Here is a 24,657-nt window from a genome sequence, read left to right on the forward strand (position 1 = left end):
TGGGCACCAGATCTTAAAAAGGATATCAGGGAACTGGAGAAAGTGCAGAGAAGGGCAACCAAGCTGATAAGAGACATGGAGGAGCTCAGCTATGAGGAAAGATTAGAGGAACTGAATTTATTCTCTCTTGAGAAGAGGAGATTAAGGGGGGATATGATCAACATGTATATATACATAAGGGGTCCATATAGTGAACTTGGTGTTGAGTTATTCACTTTAAGGTCAACACAGATGCCAAGGGGGCACTCTTTACGTCTATAGGAAAACAGATGTCATCTCCAAATACAGATAGGTTTCTTCACCGTAAGAGCTGTGAAAATGTGAAATAGACTCCCTCCAGAGGTGGTTCTGGCCAGCTCACTAGATTGCTTTAAAAAAGGCCTGGATTCTTTCCTGGGTGTACATAACATAAGTGGGTACTAATATTTATAGGTAAAGTTGATCCAGGGAATATCCGATTGCCTCTCGGGGGGATCAGGAAGGAATTTATTCCCCTGCTGTAGCAAATTGGATAATGCTTTTGCTGGCTTTTTTTTTTTTTTTCGCCTTCCTCTGGATCAACTGCAGGTATAGGATTGTGTATATGGGATTGTATGGCTGGGTTTTCATTACTGTTTTTTATTGGTTGAGCCAGATGGACTTGTGTCTTTTTTCAACCTGACTAACTATGTAACTATGTAAGATAACAATGACAGAGAAAAGTGCAGAGCTAAAAATAAATAAAAGTCCAAAGTCTAATGGGATTAAAACTGCAAGTGTAGAAGCGAATGCGTGGGTTGATCAGGTAGAGATCCAGAAAGAGCCACCACCAACACCAGAAACACTGCCTCTTACCCCAAATAATGGACCTCCTGTAAAGAAGGTCAAACTGGCATGATAATATCCTCAGTGATTGGAGCCCCAAACACCATTCATTCCTCAGAGGTCCCTCTCAGAATCCTCTTAAGTCCAGAGGCTTTTGTTGTCAGTCCTTAGATTAGCAGTGTCCTGGTCTATAGTGCTGTACTTCTCACTGCTAACGGAAGGGCCGGGAGTCCGAGGAGACCTGCCATCAAGACCGGGACAATGCTAATGTTTTCACCAGGTGAAAATAAAGGGAACAAAAAGCCTAAAAAGACAACTAATACAGCCACCACGTCTAAGGACTGACACCAAAAGCCCTCTGGACTTAACGAAGAGGATTCTGTGTTATCTGAGAGGGACCTCTGAGGAATGAATAGTGTTTGGGGCTCCAATCACTGAGGATATTATCATGCCAGTATGACCTTCTTTACAGGAGGTCCATTATTTGGGGTAAGAGGCAATGTGTCTGGTGTTGGTGGTGATAACACAGAATCCTCTTTGTTAAGTCCAGAGGCTTTTGGTGTCAGTCCTTGGATGTGGTGGCTGTATTAGTTGTCTTTTTAGGCTTTGTTCCCTTTATTTTCACCCGGTAAAAACATTAGCAGTGTCCCGGTCTAGATGGCAGGTCTCCTCAGACTCCCGGTGTAACGTTAGAAAACCATACCTCGTGAAAATTCCACACCTTGTCACTTCCGGTGCCACTTCTGGTGCACATACCTCATGGAACAGCTGAGCAGGTTACCATTGCGCATGCTCAGAGGTCCGGAGGGTAGGGAATTTTGACGGGGTAGTGTGTTGTAACGTTGCAGATTAACGTTACAACACACTACCCCGTCAAAATTCCCTACCCTCCGGACCTCTGAGCATGCGCAATGGTAACCTGCTCAGCTGTTCCATGACGTAGGTGCGCCGGAAGTGACGAGGGTAGGGAATTTTCACGGGTAGGGTTTTTTCATGGAACACCGGCCCTTCCGTTGTCAGTGAGAAGTACAGCAATATAGACCAGGACACTGCTAATCTAAGGACTGACAACAAAAGCCTCTTGACTTAACGAAGAGGATTCTGTGTTATCTGAGAGGGACCTCTGAGGAATAAATGGTGTTTGGGGCTCCAGTCACTTAGGATATTATCATGCCAGTTTGACCTTTTTTTACAGGAGGTCCATTATTTGGGGTAAGAGGCAGTGTGTGTCCGGTGTTGGTGGTGGCTCTTTCTGGATCTCTACCTGATCAACCCTCCCATTCGCTTCTACACTTGAAGTTTTAATCCCATTAGACTTTGGACTTTTATTTATTTATTTTTAGCGCTGCACTTCTCTCTGTCAGTACTGCTACCTTGACTTTCATAAGCCTGCCCAACCACTGTATGTAGAGAAAGGACTCTCGGGAGATGTAGTTCTGGCCCACATCAATAGGAATTGACCCTCCAGCAGCTGCTGCTGTAAGAGCAGCTAGCTGATGATGTCACTGGAGGTAATAAAAGCTGGTTCTTGCTGCAGGAACATAATCTAGAAGGGGAGAGGGAGGTCTGAGGATAAGATTTGATCATGTCTATACAAATCCCTTAGGCTACGTTCACATGTGGCCGTAGCGGATCAGGGCAGAATCGCCGTGATTCTGCCCGCGATCCGGAAATCATTGCAAATCGCGGGACGCCTGTGCGATGCCCGTGGCACCCCAAACGCTGTGCGTGCGATGTTGCTGCGATTTCCGCCTGGCGAATCGCGGTAACATTGCGCAAACAGAATCGCTGGACGCCTAAAAAAGGTACAAGAGCTTCTTTTGTGCATCATGCGTTCTGCGATTCTGTTTGCACCATGTTACCGCAATTTGGCAGGCGGAAATCGCGGCAACATCGCATAGTGTTTGGGGTGCCATTGCAAATCACGGGCATCGCACAGGCGTCCCGCGATTTGCAATGATTTCCTGATCGCGGTGATTCTGCCCATGATCCACTGCGCCCACATGTGAACGTAGCCTTAAGAGAAAGAAACGGCAGTCACCACTATGTTATATTAGTTTAGTGAATATTATCATGACTGTCCAAAAATATAGTATTTTATTATTGGACAATCAACACTGCATTATTAATTCAATGAGGGGGGCCCTGATCTAAAAAGCCTATTCCTAACCTCTCCGCCGTGGTGTGTCCCAGTGCTAATATAACATAGTTTGTCAAAACAGCTATTGTTTATCCCAGTAATTGTGTAATCATTATGGAAGCTACACCCAAAATATGTGATTAATCATGTATATTATTACTCTACTTCTTTAGTTCTCATGAGAATAATCACAGGTTTTTTCATGATTTCCATCAACAAGTTCAGTGAAATCAGCAGATTAAAGAGTACCTGTAGTTTTGGGGAAAATGACACGCTGCAAATGAAATGGTCAGGGGAAATAAACATATTGTTATGAAACATTTCTAGGAAATGTGGAAGTATGATATTGACCTGTTGATGCCCACGTAACACAAAAGGGCGGACTTTTAAGTGTTACTAAAGCCTTACTTTTTTTATTTAAAAATTAAAACATGTTCTACTTACCTGCTATTTGCAGAGATTTTGCACAAAGCAGCCTGGATCCTCCTCTTCTTGGGTCCCTTGCTGGTGCTCTTGGCCCCTCCCTCCTGCCAATTGCCCCCACAGCAAGCAGCACACCCAAGCTGAGCCGCTGCTCTTTGTATCCATTCGCGACTCGGGCCCCTTCCCCTATTTCTCCTCATTAACTCACTGACTTTGATTGACAGCAGTGGGAGCCTATAGTGCCCTCTGCTGTGTCTCGGCCAATCAGAGGGGAGAGTCCCCGGACTTCGTGGCTCAAATGCAACATCGCTGGATTGAGATGGGGCTCAGGTAAGTATTAGGGGAGCTGCTGCACACAGAAGGTTTTTTATCTTAATGCAAAGAATGCATTAAGATAAAAAAACCTTCTGCCTGTAGAACCACTTTAAAACCCACATGCCACACACATGCTTCACGGCAGTGGCGGCTGGTGATCCATGGGCCGGGGGGGCGGCAGACAGACCACACCATACCCCCCCCCCCCCGGACCGCTCCAGCCCGCACATCTAACCCCCCCCCGGTTGTCGGCTCACTCACCCTGGGTAGGCGGCAGCTTCCCCTTCAGTCTCCTCCCTCCTCCTTGGCCAATAGCATGGCTTCTCCTTTCGACCAATGGGGAAACGGGTCTCAGGACCCACTTCCTGATTGGCAAGGAGGAGAATCAGTGTGGCAATAGTGAATATTCATTCGCTATTGTCACACAACTGGGTGGGCTCAGGGCACAGTGCTCTGCGCCCCGAGTCCACCCTTTTTTGAAACCTATTAGTGCCTCTGGCTCTAATCACGTGCTTCAAAAAAAAAAGAAAAACCCCATTGGAATCCATGTGTTCGGCGCCCTGCATGTCGATTAGGGATAGGGGGGGCAGTGCCCCTGCGCCCCCAATGGACGGGCTGCCACTGCTTCACGGTCTGGCCAATGTTTCTGTCCTGAGACCGAGATGTCAAAGAACGCTCTCTGTCCCCACTAACAATCGGGATCTGGTGGTACTGAGAGCTGATCATGTGACCACTGTGGCAGCCAATCACAGTGGTCACATGATCACCGATGCGTCACGCCACCTTTGCATTCAAAACCTTTTAAAGGGACGCTGGGGCAGTCGGGCAGAGAAAAAGAAAACCAGTGAGCATAACAATCTGGGAGCTGCCAATGCATACTTCGTCTTAACCACTTCATGACCAGAACTCTGATGACTAAATTTAGTAACATCAGTGTATGTTAATTTGACAAAACCACTAAATCATCTTTATATAATTCTTTTTTTTTTAAAGACCTGTAACACTTTAATTCTGTATGCTGTTTTAATAAATACCTTGCATGTAGTTTTATTGTGAGCTGACAAATGGACAAAAAATATAAATATATTTTTGGCTATTTTATACATCATGTTTTTTTTTAATCAAATTTTTAATTGTTTTCTTAATTACATTTTTACTGTAATCTGCCTGCCGGCTTTAGCGGCCACAGCACCTCTCTCTCTGTGCGAGGCTCAGTGTCAGCTATAGCCAGCAGGTTTGTTAGTAAACAGATCTCATGTAATCCTTCTGATTGGCTGTATGGTGGTTAAACGATTGTGAACTAATTGTCTGGGATCCTGATCATTAATATGAAACCAGTGGCTGTCAGGGGATTTGTTCCTTGGAACAGAAAATGGAATGTAGCTCAAAGTGTATCTATTTTCAAAGTATAAAATCATATACTAATTTCCGCACACCTCAAATATTTCGAACCTACGCCTATCATTCAAAATAATCTTCACATTTGTAGATTTATCTTGTGAAGATCTCACACATTTACTTCCTTGATTTTTGAGACATGTAGTCACTATGCTCTGTGAATAGGCGCTGCTGTGTCACACATTCCACAGAGCCTGCCTTCTGAACTACAGGGGAGAGTCAGTACAGGAATCACTGCTTGCAGGTAGCAAGGTACCATGGGATATGTAGTCCTTAACGGGGCTTTTTTTTTTCCGCAGAGAATAGGTGCAGGAACTCCCTTTTTCAGAGGTACCCCTTTTCTCCGCCCCCTACCCACCTCCGAGCACCATTCCTTGGTTCCATCCCTTATCCACCTCCCAATACTGCCCTTTTAGACAATAAGAACCAAGTATCATTTTGTGGTGTTAGGTAATTTGTATGGAATTTGGGAATGATAACAAGAAAAGTAGTAAAATAGATCCCCTGCAGCCAGCAGCAATAGATCCCCTTAACAACAATGGACCACCCGCAACAAAATTTCCCCCTCAACAACAATAGACTCCCAGCAGCAACAACATATCTCCCTACAGCCAGCATCAATAGGCCCCTCCCTCAACAGTAGATCTCTCCCAGCAACAACTGACCCCCCCAGCAAGATAAATAAGAACAAAAGGAAATTGGGACTTTGTGTGAAACACATGGCTGCAATCAATCAAAAAATATATAAATAAATAAATCAGTGAGCTGACATGAGTATTACATATATGTACATAAAATTCATAACGCAGTATAAATATATAATATATCACATTTAATTCATAAATATACATGTTACATCACAACATAATGACATTAATACAAAATTTTTAGATGATATCATCTAATAAATACATATAAGTCAGCCCATTACATCATAGCATAGTACGATTGCACATAATGATGTCCTATTTAACTCTTTGCACTAGCACCAACATGGACGATATATAATAAAATATGGTTAAAAATGTGCAATTCATAAAGGAATGATAGGGACATAATTGTTGTAGCGTTGCATCCAAAACAGCTCTACGCGTTTCATGGTTGTAACCAATCATCAGGAGCAGATGCGAACTGTGTATATATATATATATATATATATATATATATATATATATATATATATATATATATATACGTATCTACAATAAGATACACAATTGTTAATATAATAGAGGGCTAAAAAAAAAACAGCAACATAAGACCCATCCCCAGCAACAATAGATCCCCCACCAGCAGCAATGGACCTCAGCAACAACAGACCCCCCTGCGAAAATATATCCCCTCCAGTTAGAATAGATCCCCCCTGCAACGAGTGTCAATAGACCCTGCAGCACACCCCAGCACCCTTTGCCATTACATAAAGTCAGTTCTGGAGGTGCCGGAACTGCGTTCCGCCGTGTTTCCACTGAATAAAAGCCCTGGTCCTTAGAAATGTAAAGTAAACAGCAGAGGAGGAGAAGCAAAGCATGGAAGGAATCCAGGGGCTTGTGGAAAGAGATGGTCAGCAGACAGGCAGCACTCACAACATAAAGGGACATTTTTTTAAGTAAGCGATTGTCAAATATAACTATTGTTTGTATTGTTACAATGCTGATGTTATAAAGGAGAAGTGTATGCTGTGACCATAGAACGCGTTTACCATTCTCTTGGCACTGGGAATCATGTTTGAGAATGTTGACCAACAGATTGCAGTCATCAGTGTGTTAGAGGTGGGGGCCTTGGGGCTGTCATCCTTATTTCATCCTCACTACCTAAGGCATGGGAGCTCAGCCTGTGGCCCTCCAGCTGTTGCGGAACTGCAAGTCCCATCATGCCTCAGCCTTTGAGGATCATGCTGTCAGCAGCTTGCAGTGCCTCATGGGACTTGTAGTTCTGCAACAGCTGGAGGGCCACACATTGAGCACCCATGACTTAAGGCCTCTTGTACATTGGGCTTTTGGCCCCAGTGAATGAGACTCTGGCATTTAGGTGCAGGTGGAAGACGCAGACACATCGTTCAGCCCCACTGCTGACAGCCTGTTGCAGCTGGATGGTACGCTGAGGGGTACTAATGTTTAAGGCAGTATGCACCCAGGTATGAATGTTTGGAATGCAGACTGCTGCATTCTGGGCATTCATCCCTGGGCACATACTCACATACATAAGTAGCACTTGGTGCAGCCAGCAGTTTCTCAGAGTTTAACATGCTGCTGGCAGCGGGGATGGATGGCGCTTGTGAGCCTTCTATCCGCACCTAAATGCCCAGTATGCATGAGACCTAATAAGTTGCTGACGTGAATCAAGCATGCAGCCGCTGAAAGCTGAAGAGGATGAACTCCTGCTCCGCATTCCCATTCTAGGTCAGCGACCCATTAGGTAGTAAATGTTAATGGTCATGGAACCTTCAGCTTTTAAACCCAAGTCAGTAGTGGCAATTGTCATACATCCTATCCTGACAGATTCCCTTTAACCACTTCTGAACTGGAAGGTTTTACCCCCTTTATCACCAGGTAATTTTTTGCGATTCGGCACTGCGTTACTTTAACGGACAATTGTGCGGTCATGCGACGCTGCACCTAAATAAAATTGATGTCCTTTTTTTCTTTTGGTTGTTTTTGATCACCTCTGCGGTTTTTATTTTTTGCGCTATACACAAAAAGAGCGACAATTCTGATTAAAAAAAAAAGACATTTTTTTCACTTTCTGCTATATAACATTCCCAATAAAAAAAATGTAAAAATCTAATTTTTTAAATCATTTTAGGCCAATTTTTATTCTGCTACATAATTGTGGTAAAAAAAAAAAATCCCAATAAGCGTATTTTGATGGTTGGTTTGCACGAAAAATTATCACATCTACAAACTAGGGGAAAGATTTATGTAATTTTTCTTTTTTTTTTCTTTTACTAGTAATGGCAGCGATGTGCGATTTTTAGCAGGGCTGTGACATTGGTGGCAGGACAGATTGGACACCTAACTGACATTTTTGACACTTTTGGGGGTACCAGTGACATTACTACAGTAATCAGTGCTAAAAATATGTACTGTTACTGTAATAATGACACTGGCAGGGAAGGGGTAACTCAAAGGCGATCAAAGGGTTACGTGTGTGCCTAGGGGAGTGTTTTCTAACTGTATAGGGGAGGGAGTTGTGGAGTCAACACAGAGACCTGTGATCCTATATAGGAGGATCACAGGCGCTCTGTGTTCATTCCTGAGAGAACAGCGGTCTGCTGTGTTTACAACAGCAGACCGTCGTTCTCTCTCCACGGGTAGCAATCGCGGGTGCCCGGTGGCAATCGCGGCTGCCACCCCCATGGATTGGCTTACCCACTGCCTAACGGGGGAGCGCTCCTGCGAAGCCGACATACCCATACATGGAGAAGTCTGGCCAGAAGTGGTCTTCATGGAAGAATTGCAGCCAAAAAAAACCATACCTCCTACGTGGAAACAAGACGAAGCGACTCAACTATGCATGAAAACCTAGGAACTAGGGTAGAGAAAAATGGCAACATGTACTTTGAACTGAGCAGTCAAAAAGTGACATATTTCGCTGTAGCAGGGGGCAGTTTGGGGCTGGGAAGCAGTACATTAATAAGTGTCTGCAGTGAAGCATGGTTGGGGTTTCCTTGAAAGTTTGGGGCTGTATTTCTGCAAATGGAGTTGGAGATTTGGTCAGGATCAATGGTGTCCTCAGTGCTGAGAAATACAGGCAGATACTTATCCATCAGGGAGGCGTATGATTGGCCCCAACTGTTTTCTGCAGTAAACATATGGCCATTGTCATTAAGAACTATCTTCTGTGTAAAGAAGAACGGGGAGACCTGGAGGTAATGGTTTAGCCCCCCACAGAGCCCTAATCTCAAAATAATTCAGTTTGTCTGGAATTACATGAAGAGGCAGAAGGATTTGAGGCAGCCTACATCCACAGAAGATCGGTGGTTAGTTCTTCCAAGATGTTTTGGAACCTACCTGCTGCGTTCCTTCAAAAACTGTGTGCAAGTATACCTAGAAGAATTGATTCTGTTTTGAAGACAAAGGGTGGTCACCCCAAATATTGATTTGATTTGGATTTCTCCTCTGTTCATTTACTTCCCATTTTCTTAATTGATGAAAATATAACTATTAACACTTGAATTTCTAAAAGCATTCTTCATTTTCAGAATTTTTTCACACCTGCCTAAGATTTTTGCACAGTAGCGTATGTAAATCAGGAACATTGTGTGACTGGCCACTTTGAGTCTTCTAGAATTTGGTTCTATTTATGATGCTGCTGCTCCCAAGTCATTTTCTAAATAAGAGTCATCAGTTGAGGTTTGGCATCAAGCAAACGTGGCTTAATACCAAGTTATTGTGACTGCATACAATAAAAATGAATTAACATTAATTAAAACCAACACAATATTATTACATTTGTTTAAAGTATTCATCAAATAATTTTGGAAAACTGTTTTCATTCAAGCTTCATTCACATGTCAGCGCTGCGATCGCGGGCAGAATCACCCGCGATCCCCAAAGAAGCTCTTGTACCTTTTTTGGGCGTCATGCGTCCCGCGTTTCTTTTGCGGGATGTTACCGCGATTCGGCAGGCGGAAATCGCGGCAACATCGAACAGCGTTTGGGGTGCTATTGCAAATCACGGGCAACGCACAGGCGTCCCGCGATTTGCAATGATTTCCGGATCGCGGGCAGAATCACGGTGATTCTGCCCGTGATCGCAACGCTAACATGTGAATGAAGCCTTAACAATAAGGCCTGTTTGCAAACCTAAATGCACAGTTCAGTTAATATTACATATGCCAGACCTGAGAATATACCGTATAAAACCATGCAAGCCAAGTGCTGGACTCCATTGTGGACTGTCGGCCTTCTTCAATAAAATTTGTTTTTATTCTTAAACTGAGACTAAACCCACACTGTTTAATTTACATTATCCCTTCTATTCCTGTATGTGGATGATGGCACTGTAATTATTTTAATTTTAAAAAATATATATATATCTAAGTACCTTTTTACTTATCGATATACAGCTGTCACATGACCCAGCTCTCTTCCAGTCTGTCTGCAGGGAAATAGTGGCAGGAGGAGCTTCTAGTCCTCTGCTGCTGGTCACATGTTCAAAAACAAATAACATCAATAAACTGATTTAAATTGTCATATAAAATATATATTTAAAATCAAATCTTTATTATTTATTGGCAACAACATGGCGTGGTGCAGATTACTACCAGTCTCAGGCTGAGTCATACCCCCTCCAGCCTGTGTCTTAAAATAAGAGGGAGGTGAAGCCTCCGTCAATGAAGATGTAATATCTTGCCGTCCTTGTGTTTAGCTGGTTAGTGGGCAAGGAGGAGGGAGGGAGTAGGATGTCATTTACCACTGTATATATGCCCACATGTGTGACTCTATAGTTACATGGGCTGCTCAGATGTGATAGGGAGGAAATACTCAGCATAGAAACTCACTGAAATCTGAGCATGTGCAGAGATACCACCACAGCTGCAAACTCCCTAGCTGAGTTGGGGACTTGGACAGAAGGGGAGATAAAGAGCAGCCGGATCAATCAGGTTTATGGTTAACCAGTGAGTATGAACAGCATGTAATACACCATTTATTGATAGTTTTGTATGATGTGCGTTTAATGGCACTTAAAGTGCAGTAACTGTACAAAGTGTGAATTATATATTGAAAAGATGTATGGTGTGGGTGGTTTTATTTTTTTAATTTTATTTTTTTGGGGGGAAAAAAGGAAAGGGGAAATAAAAAGAAAAATAGTTGAAGGGTAACACTTATGCTGGGTACACCAACATTTTATGGTTTTCTGTAAATTGATGTTTTTGTTTTGTAATGTCTTATTTGTATTTGTTATGTATGTGAAGAAATTTAATAAAAATATTTCAAGAATTATTCTACCTATCTAAAAATCTATCTTGCACTCATTTTGATTCTTGTTGGTGACTTTGCTGTACTTTAGTTAAAGCGGAGTTCCGCCCCCCCCCCCCCCCCTCCAAAAATTAAAAGTCAGCAGCTACACATACTGTAGCTGCTGACTTTTAATATTAGGACACTTACCTGTCCTGGAGTCCAGCGATGTCTGCACCGCAGCCAATGTTTCCATCGGCTGTCGGGTGCTGCCGCCGCCATTGCCGGTATGGGAACCCGGCAGTGAAGCCTTGCGGCTTTACGGGTGGGTCCTTACTGCGCATGCGCGAAGTATGCTGCGCATTCGGATTGGATCATCGGCGGGGGAAGGAGGAGGGGGCCAAACTTCTGCAGGATGGCGCCACGGCGCCGTCTCCTGGAAATGGGGAAGGTACCTGTCAAAAACAGGTACCCGTTCCCCCCTTCCCCCTGAAAGGTGCCAAATGTGGCACCGGAGGGGGGGGGGGGGACGCAAATGACCAGAAGTTCCACTTTTGGGTGGAACTCCGCTTTAAGCATGTTTTTGGAGTCTGGAAAGAAACTGTAATACATGTAAGCTCTATACAGATAGTGTCCTTGCTAAGGTTTGGACCAAGGACCTCAGTGCTCCAAGGTGGAAGTGCTAACCACTAAGCCGGTGATTATTTGGTTTCTTACATCCATCCAATTTAGGCCTCCCTTGGTATAATTCTAGTTGGTGATAAAGCAGGCAAATAGAAAGTTGTACAGCACAGATTCAGGAAGCAGACCCAGCCACCGCGATTGTGAGGAGCTCTCTGGAATCTGGTTTCATGGCATAACCTAGAACTCAGATTGGAGTAAATTGATATTTTTTCTTTCAGCAGATGAAATGTGTTAGTTTTCTGTTGCTTGATTATTGAGCACCCTCTCATTTTAAAACAATACCCTGCATTTGTTTTTTTTCGTTAAATTCTTCTTTAAACGCAATGCTACAATTTACATATTTATATTCATTTTGCTGTCATTGCCTCTTCTAGAGATACCTGCTTCCGCTAATCGTCGGCAGCAGGGAGAGCCGCAAGCAGCTGCAGCGCATCGAGTCCAGCGTCTTGGAGTTGAGTGGCAACGTCACGCAGACAGGTAACGATTAACGACTCCATCCCAGCTTCGCGCACACGCCAGGCGCGCCCCCCCTCCTCTTCACACACCCTCATAGACATGGTGACTTCATTTATCTGCACACAAAATCTGTTCACATTTGCAAATGAGGACGCCGTCATTTCGGTTTAATTTAAAATTGCTTGTTTACTGTCGCTGCGGCCTCAATTAATTATGTTTTTACGGAAAGGATCCCAACCTCGGAATATTAATAAGGGGACTGGAGTGACAGCCCTTTAGTGTAATGGGAGGTTTTGACTTCAGACTCCTCAGTGTGACAGCAAGGTGTGTGCACATGTGTCAAGATGTGGGAATAGTCTGTGCCGGATTACAGCCACTGTTACATCTTCCAATACACTGCAAGGTGCTTGCAGTGTGACTTACTGAAACGGGCCGGGTTTTTGGATGTGTCAAATAATTAAATTAATTGAAAAATGTACTGTAATAACGTAAACATTAAAGAAGAATTTCACCATAACACAAGAAAAGGCCACTGGAAGTATAAAATTATGCATGTCACTTGAAACTTACAGAGGAAGTAAAGTCTTTTTTGTAATCGTACCTACAGGTAAGCCTATAATAAGGCCTATAATAAGGCTTACCTGTAGGTACTGTAAATATCTCCTAAACTTGCACAGTTTCGGAGATATTCAGAGTGCACGCAGCCGATGACGTCATCGGCGCATGGGCTCTAACGGTCCGGCTTACCGGAGGCTCCCGCGTGCATGTGCTGGAGTGACGTTATCACGGCTCCGGCCACTCACAGCACCATAGCCCACAAACCTGATAAATATACCGGGGAAGATGTCTGCTTTCTCAGCTGTGTGTGGGCGCCATTGGACGGCTTTGTTTTAAGGTAAGCATTGCATAATGAGCTAGTAAATTATGCATACTAGCTCATTATGCCTTTGTCTTACAGTTTTTTTTTTCCCTCAAGGTTTACAACCTCTTTAACCGGTTGCCGACCGCCGCACGGCGATATACGTCGGCAGTCAGCCCCGGCCAGGCAAAGTGACGTACCGGTACGTCACTAGCCTGTCACTTGCTTGGGAGCCAATAGCGGGCTCCCGCCCCGGCTCGTTCCCCAGCAAGTCCGTGCGTGTGACCGGCGGACCCGATGTCCGCCGGTCACTCGCCGATCGTCGGTGCAGAGGGAGAAAAGCAGGCGGCTGATGTAAACAAGCCGCCTGTCATTCTCCCCTGTGTAGAAATAGTGATCATACGGTTCTACTATGTAGGACCGTTGATCATTGTACCTACACTTCAAGCCACAGCCAATCACAGTAAGAATCACGCCCCTAGGGACACACATAACCCCTCCCTCTCAAATAAAGTTAACCCCTTCACTACCAGTGTCATTTTACAGTAACAGTGCATATGTATAGCACTGATTACTGCAGTAATGTCACTGGTAACCCCAAAAGTGTCAAAAATGTCAGTCAAGGGTCCGATCTGTCGCAGTCCCGCAAAAAAAATCGCAGAGCGCCGCCATTACGCGTTAAAAAAAAAAACACAAAAAATGACAGAAATCTTTCCCTTAGTTAGTAAACGCAATAACTTTTGCGCAAACCAATTAAAATACGCTTATTGCGATTTTTTTTTTTTACCAAACATATGTAGCAGAAAACAAATTGGCCAAAAATGTTAAAAAATTTAGATTTTTACATTTTTTTAAGGGGGAATTTCATATAAAAAAATGTGAAAAATATTGTTGTTTTTGCAAAATTGTCGCTCTTTTTTTGTTTATAGCGCAAAAAGTAAAAATTACACAGGTGATCAAATACCACCAAAAGAAAGCTCTGTTTGTGGGATAAAAAGGACGTCAAATTTGTTTAGGTACAGCGTCGTGCGACCGCGCAATTGTCCGTTAAAGTCACGCAGTAAAAAATCGCAAAAAAAAACCCTGGTCAGGAAGGGGGTAAAATCTTCCGGGGCTTAAGTGGTTAAACCTAGTACACTTCGGCCAAATATTTCGCGGAAATGGCCTGTTCTATAGAAACCGGCTGACATTTGGCCCATGTGTTTGGCAGCGGGTCCGAAGGGTCATGACCAAAAAAGGTCTGCCGACCGGCCTCCATGGGCTCTCTCAGCCTATGGCTGAGAGCGTGGATTGGAGAGCACAGCAGGGGAGATCGCTGTACTAACATCAGATTGTTAGTACAGTGGCTCTGACCTAAGCTGTCTGCTTTTTTTTCGTTCAACCCACTGGGTTAAAAAAAAAAAAAAAGTGTATTTGAGGCTTAAGACAATGGAAGTTATGGAGCTTTTCCACTCACTAGTAGGAAGAGGTGTCCTATGTAGGCCCCTGCTGTGTCATACAAATGCTGCCTGTCATTGTACAAAAAAATGTAAACTGGTAAATTTATAGTTTTTTGAAGAGAGAATGTTTCGCTGAGCTAATAAAACAGCTGCTTAGTAGGGGGAAGTGAATTAGAACAGCCCTGCCCTTCACCAGTTTGAGATTACGCAGCTTTCTCATGGAACCCTTTTGCCACCTGAGCTGTTTTTGTACATATCTTCAAAAAAATCATTTTAGGCCTGAAGATTAGTGAAAACCCTCAAACATTACATTGTGGTGCTGGGGGGATTATGCTCATGTGTTAGGTGCTTTTCCAGCTAGTTGCGCCAGTTAAAACTGCATTTTATGGCATGGCAGTCCACTTTTATTGAACGAAATGGAATTCACAAATATCAGTTGCCCATGCCCATAATTAAGGCCTGATGGCCGAAACTCGTTGGATTTTTTTTTAACTCTTGTTCACTAGAGATGCGCTCAGTTGTGTTTGGGATCCTAGTCCCAACTCACATGCTAAAATCCCGCCAGGAAGCCGACACTGCACACCACTAATCACAGGCATTGAGACATTTTCCAGTCTGTGCAGCTGCGGATCAGGAAATGTCTCCCTGCCTGTGATTAGCGGTGTGCGGTGTCGGCTTCCTGGCGGTATTGAGCAGGTGGGTTGGGACTAGGATCCCAAACACAACTGAGCACATCTCTATTATTCACCTGCATTAATAAAACATTGTTTTAGCCAACTTCCATGGCACCAGCCTTTCTCCCTTTTTTGCACGGTTTGCACATGGAGGTTTGCAAAGACTTCCCAGGCTGAATGCTGTGTTACTGAGGCTGACCAGGCATTACACCAGAGGTAGTAGCTCAGATGCACCTGTTCCAGTTGCCCACGCAGGGGTTCTTCCACATCAACTGAAAATGCCAAACCACCTAGCTCCCTGGTCAACCGCACCACTGCTCTTCTTACCAGTCCCCCTGACTGTGTTGTCCAGGTCTCCTGCTGCTCTCGGTTCACTCAGCCTTTAGTTGCAGCACCCTGCTGTAGTATATATTGTATGTATCACAAGTGACCTTTTCGTGTGTAGGCACTCCCAGTGGGTGTGTTTACTTTCATGTGTGTACAGACATCTGGGCAGTATGGGCTGCAAACTTTTTTTTTTTTTTGGGGGGGGGGGGAATTAGAAGTGCTTGGGTGTAACTTTTTTTATTTTTTTTATTATTTTTTTTTAACTTTAACTAAAACTTTATATCACATAGGAGATGTAAAGACATCTATGTGTTATATTATTTTTTAACCAGGTTCCCTTTAATGAGAAATCAGGGGTCTTTTAGACCACCATATATGTGTCCTGGGCCAAGGAACGAGACACTAGAATCCAGATGTGACGTTTTACACTCCAAAAGGTCACAGAAAGCGATCATTTAATAAAAAGCCGACAGTCGGCTCGTGGAGTGTATATGACCCTTCACCCCAACTGCCATAAGAAATACAGCAGTGGCAGTAAAAGGGGTTAAAGTGCATCTTAAAGCTAAAGTTTTTTTTTTTTTTTGGTGGGGGGGGACCTCTTTTACTACTTTACTGCTGTTTGTGTCCCCATTGGGGATTTAAACTGTTGCTATCAAAACAGAAAATTTTGGAAAATCCAACATTTTAACTTTACAGTCCCTACTTGAAAAGGAGATGAAAGGAAATCATCTAGTGTTGATATCTGATCTTCCAAAATAGTTTTTTATTGAGTTTTACAAGAAAAATATACATATGAAAATACCAAAAAAGCATTCAACATATAATCCATAGAAACCTAGAAAAAAAAGCACCCCGTTAGGGTCAATGAACCAACATTGAAATATGACAGTTACCATCAATAACAGTTAGTGTTCGGTCCATAAGGACCACAATTCCCAACGTTTAAAAAACGTGCGCATTGAGTTAAAGCGAAGTGCCAATAACTGTTCATATTCATAAGTTAACCTAACGGAAGCTATTACCTCAGAAACATTGGGGGCCTCAGTGGTTTTCCAACGTCTAGTTATCATCAGTCTAGCAGCTGTCAATATATGAGCTATAATCCATCGGGTATGTGTTGGGAACCGATCAATCCCCAGATTTAAAAGGGCTAAATCTGGTGTAGATGTATTTAATATACCCGTCACTGAGGATATAAGATTGAAGATTTGGTTCGAGAAACTCGTTAAATTTTTGCATGACCATAGGGTGTGATAGAGATTGCCCACTTGTCCACATGTGCGCCAGCACAGTGGCGAGTGAGACGGATAGAATTTAGAAAGCCGATAGGGGGGTAAGGTACCATCGTGAAAGAATTTTCTGTGATAATTCCCAATGATTAACACATCAGGATATATTATAAGAATATTTAAAGGCTTAAAACCATTGCATGGTTGTGAAAGTTTGTCGTAAATCTTCTTCCCCTAGGTCCCGTTTTATGGAATTTGGATTTAGAATTCAGAGTGTTATAAAATACGAAAATACCTTTCTTTTTCCTCTTAATGACACTAATGATGGGACACTATTCCTTCCACTAACACAAATGAAGGGGCCTTATTGTTCCAATTAAACCAACAATGGGGCACAATTCCTCTCAAAGTGGTTGTAAGGACCAAAGGTTTTTTTATTTTCATGCATTCTGTGCATTAAGATAAAAAAAACCCTCTGTGTTGCAGCCCTCTTAATACTTGAGCTTCATCTAGATAACTAGGCATGATGGGAATTGTAGTTCCTGAATAGCTGGAGGGCCATAGTTTGGACATGGCTGATCTAGATCCAGCAATGTTACATAGTTAGTGAGGTCGAAAAAAGACATCCGTCCATCCAGTTCAACCTATAATGTGTGTGTGTGTTTGCAGTTAACAGTACATTGTATACCCCTGTATGTTGTGGTCTTTAAGGTGCCCATCTAATAGTTTTTTGAAACTATCGATGCTCCCTGCTGATACGACTCACTCACTAGTGCCTCAGCTTTCCGGGACTCTCCCTCCTGATTGGCTGAGACACAGCAGCAGAGCCATTGGCTCCCAATCAATCAAAGTCAGTTAGCCAATGAGAAAGAGGGGGAGGGTGCCAAACCACGGTTCCTTGTCTGAATGGACACAGAGCTGCGGCTCGGCTCAGGTGCCCCCATAGCAAACTGCTTGCTGTGGGGTCACTCGACAGGATGGGGGGACCAAGAGCGCCGACAAGGGACCCGAGAAGAGAAGAATCTGGGCTGCTCTGTGCAAAACCAACTGCACAGAGGAAGTTAGTATAACATGTTTTTTTTTTTTTTTTTTAAGAAAAAAAAAGAGACTTTTGTATCACTTTAATGACACTAATGATGGGACACTATTCCTTCGACTGACACCAACATTGGGGCACTATAGTTATAATGACACCAATGATGGGACACTTTTCCTCCCCTAATACCAAAAATGGGGTCATATTTACTCTCACTGACTCCAATACATTTTCTACTACCTCTTGCCTGAGTCTAGCCCCCTAAAGTCTGAAGGACTGTAATCTGGTCCCTTGTTTATTTTTATTAGGAGACCCCTGATCTAGATGATAGTTGCTTATCCCAGAGTTCAGCTTTACAGGTGTTCTCCACACAGGCCTTAAAGTGAATCTCATGGTAAAAAAATGTTTGTGAACAGGTAGGTTCGTTATTGCAGAAGAGACATGCAATGTCTCTTCTGCAATAAAATACATTTGCCTGTTTGCAAAGCCCATGCAAAATGTAGACTGAGCTACGTATGTGCGGAAGTGACATCACTTAGGCCCATCAAAATGACCGAAGACTGTCATCGGGAAGATTCTGTCAAGGGACCTCACAGGCGTCAGACCATTGGAACTTAGGGGACTATTTGTGCCTGTAGTTCCGCTTTATTATTTTGATTTTCAAATCACTAATTTGGCAGACTGACGAAGGGTTGGAACCCCACTGGAGATTTCCCCTCACGTCCTGGACCGGGGTAAAGTTTCTCTGTGGCAGGAGGTGAGGGAAAATCTTTACTTTTTCTGCCTTAAGCTGGATACACACTATACAACTTTTGTTGGTAGATTTCCTTTAGATTTACCTTCAACTCTGTAGACCACAGATGTCAAACACACGGCCCGTGGGCCGAATGCGGCCCCCCAGGCAATTTCATGTGGCCCTTGCACCTCTCCTGCAGCTGTGGAACCACCCTTGTCTCTGCCCCCACCAGCAGAGAGGACAGATCCTGCACTCCTCTGTGCAGCTGCAGAAAGGCTTGCCTTTGCTCACCCCCCCCCCTTTTTTCTCACAGTCCGCAGCAGAGAGAAGGGCAGAACTCCTCCTCCAGATCCTGCACCTCTCTGTGCAGCCACAACACCACCTTGCCTTTGCCTCCCCTGGTCTCAGCATTCAGCTGACTCCAGCCCTCCTCTGGTTCTCCTCCAGACCATGTACTTGCCAGATCCACCCGCATCTTCTTCCTGGCAGCAGCACAAGGTAAGGGGATGCATTGTGATGTAAGGAAAGGGTGGGTGACTCTTGACTTCTGGTAGTGGGGTGGGTTCTTTACATCTCATGTAAGGGGGTGTGGGGTGCTCTGGACATCTAATCCTACAGATATAACCGTTGAGGGCAACCATAATGCTGATGCGGCCCGTGATGAAATTGAGTTTGGCACCCCTGCTGTAGAGCAAGGGCCGGCCTGATTGCATACAAATTGAAAGTGTTTAGATTTGACCTCCTTTATATGGTTTGGATAAATCTAAAGGAATAAAACCTAAAGACGACTGTATAGTGTGTATGGCCCATTACTGAGAACAGAATAAAAAAAAGTTTTCACTGCCATTATATGTCTACCAACGTCCTATTTTGGTAACAACATTGTCAGGGAGACAGAAAATGAGAGAACGACTCCTGAATTGGGCGACAGATGGCAAAAAAATGTAAAAACCTAATTGGGTTCTAAACCTTTTTTTCCTAATCTATCCAAATTTAAAAAGAAAATACCAGTTTTGGCTTGAGTTACATATATAGGTCACATTGCTTTTTGGGATAGCCCTAGCTGACCAATTTTTAATTATTTCCTAAAGTTGCTCTACAGCTAGTTGTGAAATATTTATGACACACTTAGACACAACAATTAAAACATTGTGTTCTGAGTAATCGCATCCACCCCAAATTTTTTTTCTTCTAAAAATAAACTTTTTTTTTTTTTTTTTTTTTTTTTTATTATATTCGACTCTACCTTCCATTTTTTTGTAATTGTGTAACTGAGGTAGCCAAACCCAAGAATGTATGAAGGAATGTCTTCATTTCACATTAAAATGTTATTTTAGGCAGGTTTGTGACCAGCCCCATGACAGGAGGGGGTGTGATTGTGTTTGTGTTCTCTGTGATCCGGCCAGCTTGCAGTGACTGGAAGGCTATGGAATACCTCAGGGACTCTTCTTCCTTTGTATAGAGCTAAGGGGTTACAGCGCCGGCTCCCCTGATCACTGCCCTGCTTGTCTCTGTATCTGTCAGGCCCCCCTGGCGGCCTCTGTCACACAGATGACAGCCGAGGATAGATGGATAAAACAGAGGCAGCGCAGGAGATACAGAGAGATAAACTGCTTGATAAATGGTTGTCTGTGATAAGGGACACACATGGCTATACTTCTCAATCCAGTCAGCCCTCCGCCACAGTGATACATTGCAAATCCCACAGATGAGAGGGGAGGGGAGAGATTAGATGGGAAGAACATAAATCCCCAGGCTGGCGGGGAAGAGAGATGGAGAGGAGCTGTAGCAATGCGGGCGTGTGGTGTACTCCAGTGCTGGCCAACCTGTAGCCATGAAGCCTAGGAGGCACTACAAAGCTAAGCATGCTTTATGACACTAGACAGATTACTGCATGGCAGCACAACTTTGGTTCTCAACAGTACAGAGAATGAACCCTTTTATGACCAGAGGTCATCGATGCTGGGAGAAAATTTAGCAGCATCAGTATGCGTCAACCATAACTAATTTCCTCACCTAGATCTCTATTACATAGGCTTTTTTAAACACATGAATACTTTTCTTTTCACTGCAATGTGGAATTTTCTACTCCTCTACAGGGATTTCAGCCTTTTTCTACCACTGAGCGTGGGGGCTTCAGGAGAGCTATACAGGTGAGGGGGGAAAGGGACACCCGCCTAGCCAATCAGATCAGCCCATGCATATGTTTACTAGCTATTAATGAAGTGGTTTGCTGGTTCTATGGTTAGCGTTCTCGCCTACCATTAGGGGAGCCCCGGGTTCGATTCCTGGCTACTGCAAGTCAAGATTTCTTTTGGATGAATACTTTTCTTTGATACATTGTCTCAAGCTTAGATTTCTTATTATAGGCTAACAAAATGGGCAGAAAAAAACATTTTTGTTAACTTTTTATATTTTTTTTTACTGTCCTGTTTAAAAAATGTATTTCTGTGTGCGAAGTGATCCTCGCTGAGCAGGTGGATGACAGGTCCCTCTCTGCTCATTGTGTAGGGACGGACCTGTCAGTCCCGTTCTCCTCTATGGGGAGATCGGATGTAAACAGACAGCCTGTCTATTTTCATCCGATCCCATCTGATCTGACCCGCTGGAAGGATGGTGTACGTATCGCCATCCGTCTGTTTTCAGCAGATCTTGTCGGATCGGATGCCAGGCGGGTGTCAGCGGACACATGTCTGCTGACATCTGCCTCCCCATAGAGGAGAATGGGTGGCTCGATCGGGTCCACCTGAAAAACAGACCTGATCAGTCCGATAGTGTGAAAGGGGCCATACACTGAAGTTGGAGCAACTTAAATTTGTTTACTAATAAGGTCTGCAGGGGCTGACTGGCAACTTTCGGCTCAGGGTGCATGTACAAACCATAGGCCCATAGTGCAGCATCTCAGCCCCCCTCCCACTCTCCCGCTTCCCGGCCTCCTCCTGACCCCCATTCCATGCTGAAGCTCCGATCCCGGTACTCTCTACTCGCCAGCCGAATCTGGGTTCCCGACCTGGCCAGCGGAGGCTGGTTGCGGGGAGCTGGGAAAGCTCAGTCGGGGGTGGCCGGGGGAGGAGAGTCTCCATGGAACCGGCCTTTGCTCAGACACAGTTAACACCATCCATGCTGGGGGGGAGGCCTGCGCTCTGTCCTTGTCTTCATCCCACACTCTGGTCAGCGACAAGGGCTTTATACTTCCCTTCACCAGGAATCCTTTAGGGATGTCTTTGGCAGAAGCAGTGCAGCCTTTTTATGGGGCATCAGCGCAGCCCAGGGGGCAATTGCCCCCCTGGCCCCTGGCCCAGTCCTCCCCTGAAGGTCTTAAACTGGAAAACAGATCCTTTGATCTAAAGGAAACGTTTTCTCCCCTGATTAGGATTTGCATGTTGTAAAGCATGTTGTAGATGAGGGGATGGGTTCATATAGTCTGTTAGAGCCCTTTTACACTTAGGCACTTCCAAACTGCCAGTAAAACACTGAGTGCGTGAAGAGCTTTTCAGGCACTTCCTATTCATTTCAATGGGGAGGGGCGTTTTTGAGGTGATTTTTTTTAAGCACTCAAAAGATGCTGCTTTCAAGATTTTTCTTACCACCCCGCCAGCACACTGCCCCCGTGTGAAAGCATTCATTGATTTTAATTGGAATACGTTTTCGTGAGATTTTTAGGCGCCAAAGCGCTTGAAATGTGCCTCAGTGTGAAAGGTATCTAAAGGTGTCCAATACCACCCGGTGCATTAGTCTACTAAAAAAAAAAAATAAGGTGAGGGAAATACAAACATTTTTTGATGCCTGGGAATCTTACATTTACACCTTGCCTATAGATGCCAAAAAAAATCCATAGTACAATGTTTCCATTGCACTCAAAGATATCAAACCAGACTATTAACTGATAATCCTCCAACTGACCTTCTACCGTCCACCTCAATTATACTTATTATACTTTATATTCTATTAGCAATTACTAGATATTAGACCAACCAGCATCTATCCAAGTACTGCTCAGTTTCAGGGAACCCCTGCTAATATTTACTATATCTACAGCTCATAGTATATTAGCATGATGGTCAGTGTGAGGAATCCCCCTTTAGCCCCAGTTCACACTACTGCGTGTGCGGGGTTCGCATGTTATGTCGGAGCGCACTGCTCCGACATGACATGCGATCAGCTGTGCGGTGCGAGTTTAGCCATACAGTTTGTATGGCTAAATTCGCATCGCACCCGCAGCAAACACGCACAGGAGGCATTTTTGCTGCCGCATCAGGATCGGATCGCACAGCGGTTCACACTTGTGCGATCCGATCCTGTGCGAACTGCACGATCGCACTGCGATATGCGATCCAACTGGGGGTGTCGTTAAGATTACATTGACACCCCCAGCGGATCGCATATGGCAGTGTGAACTGCCGGGGGTGCGTGTGCGATGCGGGAACAGGCTGCGAATTCGCAGCCTTCCCGCATCGCATCAGTGTGAACCGAGCCTTACAGATAGTTATATTGCTGATAATGGTTACTTATCTGAGAGGCAGGAATTGCTCATTGCTCAAGGAACCCCTAGAAAGCTTTGGAGGAACCCTAGTTGAGTAAGGCTGATCTAGAATATGGTTAGAATTCTTGTGTTTTGCTATTGGTACAGCAGGGTCTACAATAATGTAAAATCACAAATGACAGCTGGCTTTCATTGGTAAGATTTTGGATTTGAGCAAAAGGGTTTTTTTTTTTTTTGTTTCTATATTATATGTACCTCTACTGTCTTTGTGAGAACGCTGGCTAAGCCTGAGATATCTCCATGTTATGTTCCATGTTCGGTTTTGTCCTGCAGTTACTCAAATCCAGGCCACACTGTCCGCTGCACAAGAGCTGCTTGTACAACATCAACAGAAGATCCAGGAACTAACCCAGGAGCTGGCTGCTGCCAAGGTGAGTGGCACCTCCGTCCTTCTGTTGTTTGTCACAAAGGTAACATTTTTAGGGCCTGTGTCAGCAGGCTTTTATGGGAAAATAAAATGTGCTTTTATTCTTCTGGGATGATTCAGAATTTATTGCAGTGCAATTGACCTGCATTGAGGTTTTTATGTAATTCCATAGACTTGAATTGAAAGAGAAGCCAGTCCTAAAGCAAACAAAAGCCCCTTGACACAATCCCTATAAGAACGGATGCGTGCCAAGGACCTAACCCCCCTGTGCCCTACCTGTACAGAGGACTTACCACCCTGTTGTGCCACACTTGTTCTGTGTGCCAAAGACCCAACCCCCTGTGCCCTATCTGTGCTGAGGACTTGCTGCCCTGCTGTGCCAATCCTGTCTGGGTGCCGAAAAATTAACCCCCTGTGTTTTTACCTGTGCTGAGGACTTAGCGCCCTGTTGTGCCAACCCTGCCCTGTGTGCCAAGGCCTTCCACCCTGCTGTTCCACACACTGCCCTGCTTGTGTGCCAAGGTCTTTAACCCCTACTGTGCCAACACCGCTCTGCTCCGTTTTCCCTGTGAACTACCACACCTGTGCTGTCCCATTTTGCCATCCTGGGAATCGTTTTTTTGATTGCTGTGTCTTCTGTTGTTCTGTGGACAAGTTCTTCTACTGTGTGTACCCCGAGTTTCCCCATAATGCCTGCACAACTGGTTTCATGTGATCTGCCTCCATGTGCGCTCTCTCTGCGCTCCTAGTTCGTCACACCCTATAGGAAACAGATTCAGATTACATCAGTATGCACATCCGTTCCTTATTTCAGTTTACTTCAGTTCAGTTTACATCAACCCACATTTCGTTTTTGCATCCGTTTTCTTTAAGTTTTTCCAGGAAACCAATCCGAGGTGACCCTTGTATAAACAATAAAATGTTTCTTGCCTAAAAACGGACATAAACGGAACAAATGAAAACGAATGCCGTCCATTTACATCTGTTTGGTTTTAACAGATCTGAACATTCAAAAAACAGGTGCAGTATTCTGCGCTAAACACACATATAATAATTGCTGCAAACACAAATGTTTAGATATAATCTCAATAAAATATAAACAAAAAGTGCTGCGCAAATCTAAAGATTAAATGACGATCAGATGAAAAAAATTTACTTATATGACCAAACGAAGAAATGTGTATACCCCACAAGTGAAAATGTAATAAAAAACATAATGTAAAAAATATATAGTGTCCAAAAAAAACCTATAAAATGTAGAAGTGAAGAAGTTCCATATACAAATGAAAGTTCCTTGGTGAAGATATATATGTGATTGATCCAAAGG

General features: G+C 44.0%; 1 protein-coding gene across 1 annotated transcript in view; it reads left to right on the forward strand.

The window, feature by feature from the left end:
• PEX14 (peroxisomal biogenesis factor 14) overlaps positions 1–24,657 on the forward strand; it is a 282,226-nt gene that overhangs the window by 250,408 nt on the left and 7,161 nt on the right. The window contains exons 6-7 of the mRNA XM_082274523.1: positions 12,039–12,141; positions 23,237–23,334. Coding sequence (XP_082130649.1) covers positions 12,039–12,141; positions 23,237–23,334 — 201 coding nt within the window. The remainder of the gene's footprint in view (positions 1–12,038; positions 12,142–23,236; positions 23,335–24,657) is intronic.

Source organism: Pelophylax lessonae, assembly GCF_965119305.1.
Source record: "Pelophylax lessonae genome assembly, chromosome: 12".
NCBI lineage: Eukaryota > Metazoa > Chordata > Amphibia > Anura > Ranidae > Pelophylax > Pelophylax lessonae.